General features: G+C 30.6%; 1 protein-coding gene across 1 annotated transcript; it reads right to left on the bottom strand.

Annotated features, from left to right (window-relative positions):
* Window positions 1-5206: 5206 nt before the first annotated feature.
* On the bottom strand, window positions 5207-8686 carry LOC129887590 (S-adenosylmethionine decarboxylase proenzyme-like). The gene is made up of 3 exons (XM_055962756.1): window positions 8605-8686; window positions 6889-7035; window positions 5207-6782 (listed from the first exon to the last, which is right to left on the bottom strand). The coding sequence occupies exon 3, from the start codon at window positions 6568-6570 to the stop codon at window positions 5476-5478; it is 1095 nt and encodes a 364-aa protein (XP_055818731.1). The 5' UTR covers window positions 6571-6782; window positions 6889-7035; window positions 8605-8686; the 3' UTR covers window positions 5207-5475.
* Window positions 8687-11912: the final 3226 nt, after the last annotated feature.

Below are 11912 nucleotides of genomic sequence, written 5' to 3' on the forward strand. Positions count from 1 at the left end.
CAACGAATAACAACCGCCTCAACTCTCATTTTTCGTTCTCACCTCCACACCACCACCAAATAGACCCAACAACAACAAACAACATAATAACCAAATCAAAAAATCACCAAATTTCAACCAAAAAAAATTAGGAGCTACGACGAGCTCCATGAAATTCGACGATGCAGTATCTATTCTTTTTTCTCTTTTATCTTTATTTTTATTTTATTTTTCAATTTATAACTATTAAAACCAAAGAAGATAGTAATTTCTATGTTCGTTGCTTAAATAGAAGTGTAGAACATAAAATCGATGGTATTGTTAGATCTGAACAGAACATTAATGGTATTCATTGATTTGATGAGCTTCATGCAAACTGGTGTTTAGATCTAACCAGAAAATTCTCTCCGGCATTTAGATCTAGTAGAACAGTTTGGACCAAAAATCTATAAAAAAAAAAGGAGTTTGGTGGTTGCGGGTGGACTGCATGGTAATTTGTTTTGGAATTGGCTTAAGCTACTGATAGTCTGATGGTGGTCTGCTGGCGGTGAATCACCGAAGAAGAAGAGATGCTTCTTTGAAAATTTGTATTACAATTATATTAAAAATGTATTAAATATAAATGATAGTAGTAATGCAATTCGAAGTCAATATTATACATTGTTATAAATTTGATTATTGTTATTTCAGAACAAATACAACGTAAACTAATTTAAATAGTACCGAAATATTTGAAATTCATATATAATACTTATAATACATTTGTATTAAAGATATTTTAATTATATATTGACCACGTGCTTTGAAATATGCCTATAATATGAACAATTTATTAAATTAAAAATGTTTTACAATTGTTGTTATTTTTTTCTCTTATTAATAATGTTAAAAGTGCATTATACCTGAATTTAAAATAGTCAAATACTATTCAGATTAGTTTATATATTACAGTTGTATATATAGTTGTATTAGATATAAACGATAGTTGTAATACAATTTGCATTCAATATTATACATTGTTATGAATTCAATTGTTGTTATTCCAACAAATATAATACATTTTTAACAACCTAAATTAGTTTTTAAATAGTACTAAAAAAATTTAAAATTCAAAAATAATACTTATAATACATTTGTATTAAAATGTTTTAGTTATATATTCACCAAGACAGTGAAACATGCATATAATATGTATAATATATTGAATTCAAAATTTATTATAATTTTTATTTTTTATATTTTTCTTATTATGATTGTTAAAATATATTATTTTATTAAAAATATATTAGTTATATATTCATCATGTACATAGAAACATGCCTATAATATATATATATATATATATATATATATATATATATATATATATATATATATATATATATATATATATATTGAATTTAAAATGTATTACAATTATTGTTTATATTTATTTCTTTTATTAATGAAAAAATATTAATACACAATTTTCCTATAATTTTCACACTTTAATTAAAAAAACAAACTTCATATTTTCATATCTTTAAAGAAAAATAAATGTTAGTCTTCACCAAACATCCTTAAACATTAAGATATAAGTTCCAAGGATATTCTTAATTGTTTGTAATGACACCAAATTCAGAATCAAGTCTTAAATTAGGATAATTAAAAATTAAAAAGAGAAGAGAGAGAGAAATGGAAGGAGAGAGGGAGAGAGAGAAACGAAAAAAAAGGAGAAGAAGGAGAGAGAGAAATGGAAGAAAAAAAGGACAGAGAGAGAGAGAGAAATAGAAGAAAAAAGGAGGAAAGAGGGAAATGGAAGAAAAGAGAAGAAGGAGAGAGAGAGAAATGGAAGAAAAACGGAGACAGAAGAGGAAACGGACGAAAAGAGAGGAAGGAGAGAGGGGGATACATTATTTAAAAAGTTATGCTACAAATGGTCAGGCATATTCTACTACTATAAGTGATAATTATGAGACTAATACATACTCTCTCCTAGGGGTGTTCATGGTTCGGTTTGGTTCGGTTATTGATTAAAATCATAACCAAACCAATTTAATCGGTTATTAAATGTCTAAAACCATAACCAAACCAAGTCAAATAATAATCACGGGTTTGGTTATTGTCGGTTTGGTTCGGTTTGGTTCGATTATTCGGTTTATGACTAGCCGAGACAATTCAAATATTCTCTGTCTACATTCTTCAAATTCTTACGAAGCTCTTTTTTTCTCACAGCCCACAGAGGTTCAAAACAGAAAAGGAAACAACTTAAACATTCAAAACAAAAAAGAAAACAACTTAAAATCAATTTAAAATTTAAAAAACTTCTTATAAACCTTCTCAAAATTTGACAATCTTGTACTTGGGGTTGAGGAGTTGAGGTTACTTTTGAGTCTTCACTGTTAGTCTATGACTGTGAGTCTATGACTTTGTGAGAAACCAACATGAGAGGAACAGAAATGTAAAAGAAAAATAGATACTAGGGTTTTAAAGTTTTAACTTTTACCTTATGTTGCTGCCTGCTGCTTAAGTACTTAGTGCTTATTAGAAATTTAGGATAAAGAATTGAGGATTTAGAATTGGGCTTGAGAGTTGGGCTAATGGGCTTGGATTGTTGGACTTGGACTGCTGTTTAGTGTTTATTAGAATTTATAATTGGGCTTGAGAGTTGGGCTTGGATTGTTGGGCCTTAAAAATAAGTAGATTAATATTAAATTAATAATTAAAAGGTATAAAATATCTTTAATTATTTATGAAAAACTAATATTATACGTATAAATAATTATAAATTTTATGTATATAATTATCGGTTTGGTTCGGTTATTTATTCGGTTATTTTTTTCTATAACCATAACCAAACCAAATATTATCGGTTATTCAAATTTAAAACCAAGCCAAACCAAAGGTCGGTTTTTTTATTCGGTTTGGTTAAATTTTTGGTTTGGTTTTGGTTTTAACCAAAACTGTGAACAGCCCTACTCTCTTCTCCCTTTGTTCCATATTAGTTATCATATTTACTAAAAATATTTATTTTAAAATAGTCGTCAATTTAAATAATTAAGAGAGAATTAATTATTTTTTAAAAAAAATTTTCTTAGCATTAATTATTCTAGAATTAAGAGGTACGTAAATAGATAAGGATTAAAAAATTAATAAGGAATATATTAATCAAATAATATTTTTTTAAGGGATATGAAAAACCTTATCATGATAATTAAAATGAAACTGAGAGAGTATTGTTTACTTAACAAGTACTTGATTTTAAATCTCTTTTATGATTGTGACAGCGAAAGTAGCAAGAAATGCTCTACTCTTTTCTCGGTCATTACCCTCTTGCTTTTAAATTTTTATGCGTTTTTGGTTACCAATATATAAGATGTTTGAGTATTCCCTTCAATTAAATTCATTGTAATACACCAAATTCCTAACAAAAACTTCTTCACAAGACTTTCAATACGATGAATGTAACAAATGATGATTCCACGAAGCAATATTTTATTAACAAAGATAATACATTTCCCACAGCCACAAGAAGCAGCACTCAACATGTGTTGTACAGAATTGCATTTCTGACGGCTATGGCAATTTTTCAGCTTCCATTGGAGAGAATACATGGGAATTTAGTACCAACTGTGATATTCACAAGAAAACCTCTTCTATTTCAAGCATTTCTGTTTTCTCTCATGTTTGCCTTCTCAGGTTCGATGGCGTCGGAATCCATGAAGGAAACGCAGCCAAAGATGGCATTATTTTGCCACAAGCTGACGATATTTTCAGTATCAGTGGCAGTGGGACTATTTGCATTCTCCAGTTTACTGTCCTACAATATTGAGATGGTGGATGCTTCAGGAACCCAAATCTCCAGTATCTGATGAGGTACACCAATACATGTTTGTGTATTTGGAGTAATCAATGTGGTAATTTGTGATGGACTGGTAACTATAAGCAATATTATGATGTTAAATCCATAGTAGATAAATAAGTGTCTTATTAACTAGTATGTTACCACTACCTCCTCTCTACTCTTTCAGACCCTCTACTCTTTCAGACCCCACTTGCAAGATTTCAGTAAATATGTTCCAAGAGTTGTTGGTACAGGCATAATTTTCACTATCATAACATCATCTCAGCCACTACTTAGCATCTCTTTTATACAGCAAATCCGTAGTAGCACCAACACAAAAGTTTAAACGAGGCAGCCTGCAAATCTAGAAAGAAAAATTATGCCAACTAATGAAACATAAATCATATCTTAAGTGGGTGGACAACACCACACTTTTGGCGAAACCCATCGGTGGCCCTCTAAAGTTGGCACCAACTTTTATTTAGATACCTAAATCAAGAGATGTTCATTTTAGACACCTCAAGTAAGGGTTGAATGTGTCATCTTGACACTTTTTTGACAATCACCAAAATATATTAAGTGTGTGTAATACACTCGCCTGACGTGTCAAAAACAGCGAATTAAATAAAGACATGTGGCATATATATATATATATCAAAAATAATTATCAAATAATGACTTTTGAATAAAAAAATGACCAATAATTTGATGACACGTGACATTTTTTTATCCAAAAAAATAAAAATTAACAACTATTAACCCCCACCCACCCCGCCGTCATCTTCTCCAACCCCACCCACCCCAACCCTAACCCCTCCCCCACCCCACCAGATCTTTTTCTCCTCCAACACCCACCCAACGCTATCCATATCATCTAAAGAGGAAAATATTGAGCTATAATGACAAACAAAAATATAAATCAAATTAGATCAAAAAATCCGACAAACCTCCATTTTTTCCGACAGGATTAATACAAATCTAAAATTACTCACTAATTAACCCCACCCCCACACCCTATCAGTGGTCTTCCAACACCACACACCCCGCTGTCATCTTCTCCAAAATCGATATGCTTCGTTGTTCGAGGTTTTTTTTCCGAAAGATGGTTAAGTCGCGAAAAAATCTTGACAAAAATCCGAGCATAAAAAATAAACTTAAAAATTTAAAAGTAACAAGAACTAAAACAAATAACTGTAAATACTGATGGATACATGTAACAATATTAAAAAATGAAGAAGAAGAAGAAGAACAAATATATATATATATATTTTGTAAGAAAAAACAGCTTCTACGCACCTCAGATAGGTAGAAAACACACAAGGTGTCAACTGTGTAAAAAGTGTCAAGATGACACATTCGACCCTTACTTGAAGTGTCTAAAATGAACATCTCTTGATTTAGGTATCTAAATAAAAGTTGGTGCCAACTTTAGGAGGCCGCCGATGGGTTTCGCCCCACACTTTTATTAGGAATAACCACAACATAACAAACGAGTCTGAGAAAATCCAATATGCGAGAAATAGGGCTTCAGGTAGGACACCAAAAAGCCTAACTAAGTTCACAATTTTCATTACTAATTATAAGGACATAAACCCCATTATTTGGAGAAGCAACACAACTGAACAACATAAAACATCTGTCAGCAAACACAGGTAAATTGAACTAAACGACCCTCAACACAACCCCTTTTCTTCTTTCTCTTCCTCTTTCCAGCAGTCCTGCAGAACGGATTTGGGAGATCCACAGAAGGAACTCCTAGCGAACTTCTGGTAGACAATAGAACCACCTTTACCAAGTTCTTCTGGGCTCCACTCAGCGAGAGAGTAGCCCTTAACATCAAAAGAGCAAATACGTTCCAGTAGCTCACAAGCAACATCATCAGCATGCAAAGCAATAGAGAACTCATCAGGCTGGAAACATGTCAGCACCCTATTAACCAGGGACCCGAGACTGGAGGAGTTCAAATCATATCCAACTGCTTCAAAGCTAGCATAACTAAAACCATCTTCTGGTGTAACATGAATAGTAGAAAGCGCAGCTCCTTCAACTGAATTCATGGAATACCCACAAGGATCAAACTCGAAATCACATATATCAGAGTCAGCGAGGATCTTCCTTATGCCAGATCTAATAGTCATTTGAGCTGCCGAGCTTGATTCAGTCTTGTAAAAGACAGAAGCCTTCTTCCTATCCAAATTAGTCATGCACATCTCAAGAGTGTAGACAGGGTTCGTAGTCTGAATAGGTCCAGCAGAGGCAGAGTAAACATGCCATTTTTGAGGTTTGTCAGGACTGCCCAAAATTACAGCTTTGCTGCCTGAACTAAGATTTCCAAAGTAGCTATCAAGGACCTCAACTTCTACAGAGAAGTGACGATGAGGAAATGACTGGGCCCCAGGGAAGATGAAGCTCCCACGGGTATACTTCACAGCTTGTACTTTGAGTGAAAGGGTATCAGCCAACTTCAGGATGGCCGGAATTGAGAGAAGCAACTTTGTGGTACCACAGGTCTTGATGATGATCTTGTAAGGAAAAATGAAAAGGCTCGACTCGGAAAGGACATAGGAGTCAACACACTCATTAGAAAGAGAATAAACTATGGTGCACTCAGCAGGTCCTAGGAACTCATCCAATTGTGCTTTTGACAGCAATCGAAGACCTTTTCCTTCAGGATCAGCAAAAAGACCAGGCTCAAAAAATGAAATTTCAAGCCTCTTCTCATAACCTTCAAAACCAATGGCAGAAACTGGCAATGCCACTTCCATCATGAAAAATGTTCACAGCAACTAATGATCTTTTAAAAGAAATTGTTCACAACCAAGGAGATGAAACACAGAAAGCAGCCGAAAGAGGAAACAAACAAGGAGTGAGGGTTTTAACACGAACTAATTGACAGAAGAAACTTTTTTTGGGGATTTTTTGTTCCAGGGACACGTGCTAGATAGAAGCTAAAGGAATGTCAGGAGGGCTTGCGAGCGCACTGCACATATAAAAAACAAGAAAGTTGCGAGTAATCAGAATTATAGAATTCTTAATGCTCATTTTCTAAGGATCATATCCAAAACAAATGAAATCCAGATACTTACGTTGGAGTAAGCAGCAGATCTGAACTTCTTGATTCCACCGTTTGGTCGAACGTCTTCAATACTGTAGCCGAGGGGTGCTTCATAGAGTAAGGATTTACTACTAGACTTCTTCCCACCTTTAGACTCCATTAGATCATTCACCTGGATCTGCCAATAAAACAACTAAAGCTTCAGATGAAGTTTTCTTAGAAAGGTAACAGAGTAAGGGAAACTAAACAGTCACAATGGTAAAGTGCAAACAACAGCAAAAGTTTTAGTGGGACTCTAAAATGACACAGAAAGGTTAAGATAACCTAAAATCAAACACATCCACTTATTACATACTGAGTGTAAAGAGTGCAGAATGGCATATGTGTAGGTAGGGTTTCCCTCTGTAGTTTATGATATCATACAGAGACAGATGATCAATGAAACTAGAATTAGATTAGATTCTAGACTGGTGTCATCCAAGATCTCAAACGAAAAGAAGACTAAAGATTATCAGAAACAAAAACAAATGCCTAACCAAGATGAAAAAGTAAAAGCCATAGATTACAACTAAAAGCTCAAAAATATACTTATAAATGAACATTTTAACTAGAATTTGTGATCAATTAGCCTAAAAGGAATTCTAAGAGCTGATAACATTAACAATATTACTGGAGCAGTATGTATTAAATGGACAGATATTTAATGTCAACAGGAAAAGCAAGTGCAAATTTGCAGCTTAGTAACCATTAAAGCTGAACGGAGTTGCTGAGAGAGATATTTAGCCAACAAAGGTTTTACAGCAGTTGTGTCAGCCTACAATCAACAAGTGAGAGGGGAAACAAAAGAGAGCAAGCAAGCACCATAAGTGCAGCATACTTCTGTGGTAACCCACGTAATGGTTTCCCTTTAAAGTCGTAAGACATGCAAACTTATATGTGAGAAAAATGTTAATTAAGCTCAAGGTTTGGTTGAGTAAAATTCCTATCAATGCGTACCACGTGCTTCTACCAGAAACCATGTGTTAAGATTAGGATAATAATCCTCACAAACTGCACAGCTAGTTCAAAATGTCTATTTAAAAAGAAAATCTTGCTCAAATCTATTGATTTGACGAACAAAGTCTATTTTTTTCAATAAATATTACTAAATTCCTTCAGCATTTCTACAATGCAACAACTTCTATCCTATTTTACTTTCTGTATATTTCCTAAGCATCTAAATCTTGCTTGGAAGTCTTTTTCTATCAAATTTATTTTTAATACACGGAATTCAGATTCAGAAATATGGAGAAAGTTATGTTGAGCTTCAAGATAAATATTTAAAAGGAAATCTTCGACATTACAACCTCAATCAAAAGCACTACCTACCTAATAGCATCCATTCGATTATCAAAATATTAACAACACTTTAGAAGAATTTCAAAGCATAAAGATGTTAACACCAAAAAAATAAAATTGTATCAATTTATAAAATATAGTCATTCCATATTTAGAAGCAAACTAATCCAATTAAGAGAGTGTGCGCGCATCCCACTCAACAATTTAATCAATTCTATTCTATACATGAAAATTAACCTAAAAAATTATATCAGGCTCAAATAAAGTCCTAAAATGGACACACAAGGCCAAAACATATACAACATTATACAAATTCAAAAAAGGCCATATATCAAATTAAGACGTTCCTATAGCCAGAAAATAACAGTTACAATAGTAATGACGAAATAGAAACAAATAGAATACTCACAATTATCAAATTTCTCAGATTTTTTTGAATCTGACTTCTCTGAATAAATTAAAATCAACCTCCAAGATAATAAAAAAAAATCCTACACAAACGAAACATACGAATGAGAAACAAATTCAACAATAATATTAACAAAAGATAGCAACATTTGATTATTCAGAGAATTACTTACAGGGAAATTACGATTGTTGAAGAAGAAAAACGAGAGAGAAACCCTAATTAGAGAGAGGATTACTGTAGAAGGATAATAGGAAAAAAAAACGTCGGGTATTTATACAAGCTGCGCTAACGGAAATGCCCTTGTAAATTTACGAGATTTACGGTTAAGCCCTCCACGAATTCTCATCCAATTAAGCTGCATGAAGTGGGCACCCCAATGGTCATGGGCACTTGGGTATCATATTCGTATCTATCCAAGTGCTAGTTACAAGGGCCCGTATAAATTTAGGAGAGTCATTTAAAAAAAATTTAATTTTAAATATTTTTAGTTGTTAATTATTGTGATTTATAATTTTTAATATAATTTATTAATAATATATATTACTCTTCTTGTTTTAATTTATTTGACCAAATAAAATTTTGAGAGCCAACTCAATTTTTATTATTTTTTAAAATATTTTAAGTTGTTAATATGATTTATACTTTGGAAGTGTTTGGCAAATCAAAAAAGTATTTAAAATAAGTTAAAATTTATTTTAGAAAAAAATCAAAAATTAAAAGTTGGTCCTCCTTACTTTTTTTTTTTTGACTTAAAAGACATTTTTTAAACTAATTCAAACGGGCTATGAATATAAATAGAGGAATGAAGTGCAAGGAAAATTGATCAATTCAAGTTGTTCACATTCTCTTCTAAATATTTTATATGTTTTTTAAATATTTTAAGTTGTTAATTATTGTAAATTATAACTTTTTTTATAATTTTTAAATAATATATGTTACTACCTCTGTTCCAATTTATGTGGCACAAGTGAAATTTTGAGAGTTAATCAAATTTTAATACATTTAAAAATATTTTATATCTTCTATTATAATAATTTATAATACTATTTTTTACGTATTTTTTAAATACATAACATGATATAAAGAAAATTGTAACAAATAAATTAAAATGGAAAAAAAATACTAAATATAAATGGAGGAAATTGAAGAAGAAGGGCAAAACGATCAAATGACCAATTAAGCCTAAGCTCCTCTATTCGCTTCTATATAATAGAGTAATTCATATATCATAAAGTTAATTGCATTATGGTAAGAGGACAAATTATTACTGATCTATTGAAAATAATTTAAATTTGTTTGTTTATTTATTAGATCCTAATTATTTTAATGTTAATTTTCAAATTAAAATATTTTTCCTTCTATCTATTGAACAATTAGTTTTTATGATTGAAAATGAATATTTTTTTAATGGAATTATGAGATATTATGCCCAATCCATAAATAATTTCATATATTCGAATTTATTTGTTCGAAATTATTAGGGATGGATTTTTAAGAATTCATCATTATTGAAGGATAAAAAAGCTAAGTTGAACTTAGATCTAGAATCGCTTAGACATCATTTGTACTGATTTTGAATTAAAATTTCAAACAAAAAAGACATTATTGTCTTTTGAATTCATTCAATCACAGAACGTGAAACATCAAAGGAATTGATATGAACAAATGACTTCTAATTGTTTTGGGCTAATTTGGATGGACAGGGTTATTAGTTTTTGGACATTTGGTCATGTGGACAAAAATCAATGACATATATTTTAATTGTAAAGTTCATATGTGGCATCTCATAATTTTGTTAAAAGAAAATCAAATCCTTATTGTAAATTATTATTTTAAAGATTAATCGTTATAAAAAAATTTGACTGTAGTAGTGATTTTACGTATAATAAGATTTCCTAAGTGATTTAGAAGAAACTACTGAAAATTAAAGGGGAGGTACAAGGATAAAGTAATTAATAACAACTAATTTGATCATTTAGATTATAAAAGCATTTTAGCAATTTGGAATGACCAATTCAAAGACAGCATTGTATATTGGCTTGTAGCTCAAACTGAAATAAGCTTCCAATTCTTTCTTTTTAATAATGCAACTTTTAATCATATAGAAAAAATTCAATGCATAATCTGAGCACTCAAGATATATTTTTGATTAATTTCATTTTTTAAAAAAATTATTTCATTCTATCAAATTCAATGTTGAGTAAATTAGTCAATATATTGGTTAATTTCTCACAAGTTCATAATAATTACTCCTACTATTCCGTCCATTTCCTTTTGCTGGTTGTTTTTTTAATCTTTCAAAACAAAATGTTTTTTAAGAAGAATTTTTTACAACCACAAGATATTATAGTACATTTAAAATTGTAAGTTTTTTAAAACATAATTTCTCACAAGGTGTTTGATACATGTATTAGAGTTTAACTAGAACCGCATTTGTACTGGAAAATCATATATAAAAGGTAAAACACTCTCAAACGCAAACGACTTCATACCTAGGATGCGAATCTAAAATCTCTAATGAAAGATGAAGGAGTAATTACCACATCACCACAGTTCTTTTTCATATATTTTGAAAACCTTATAACCACATACTTCCTTCGTTTCATATTACTTGATCGCTTTTGACCTGATACATCATTTAAAAAACTTTAATAAGATATGTATTTTTACTAAATTAACCTTATTAATAATGTTTTAAAATTCTAAATTTAACTACTAACTATTTTATATAGTTATTTAAAACTAACAATAGTATTGAGAAAAAAGTAATAAAAAAATTTTACTTTGTTGAATTGAATATTTATTTTAATATTGGACCAAGTAAAATGATACGGAAGGAGTAAAATAATATATATATTTGTAGTCACACATATCATTCATCTTTTTCTTTTATTTCAATTCCAATTTTTTTAAATTTCAATTCATCTTTTTCTTTTATTTCAATTCCAATTGATTGGCTGATAATTAGGATATGGCTTTATGAGAAGGCAATGATGTGGAGCTGAGGAAGTGGGGCACTGTGCACAAAAAACCAGATTCGCATATAGATAAGTGTCTTTATGGATATAGGTGGCCCTTCTTTAATTTGTTTCAAGTTATGTCATATCGTTTAATTTAATATAAAGTTAAAAAAAAATAAAAAATTGTCATTAATATCCTCCTCAATTATTTATGTAACAATAACTCATTTCATAAAAAAGTGACAAATAAAGTGAGACATAAAAAGTCCAATGATAAGCTTCTTCTTTTTTTCCGTAAGAAATTATTTACACTCCATATTTACATTAACTCAATAAATATATGATACA

The sequence above is a fragment of the Solanum dulcamara genome, chromosome 4, assembly GCF_947179165.1.
Source record: "Solanum dulcamara chromosome 4, daSolDulc1.2, whole genome shotgun sequence".
In the NCBI taxonomy this organism is placed as follows: Eukaryota; Viridiplantae; Streptophyta; class Magnoliopsida; order Solanales; family Solanaceae; genus Solanum; species Solanum dulcamara.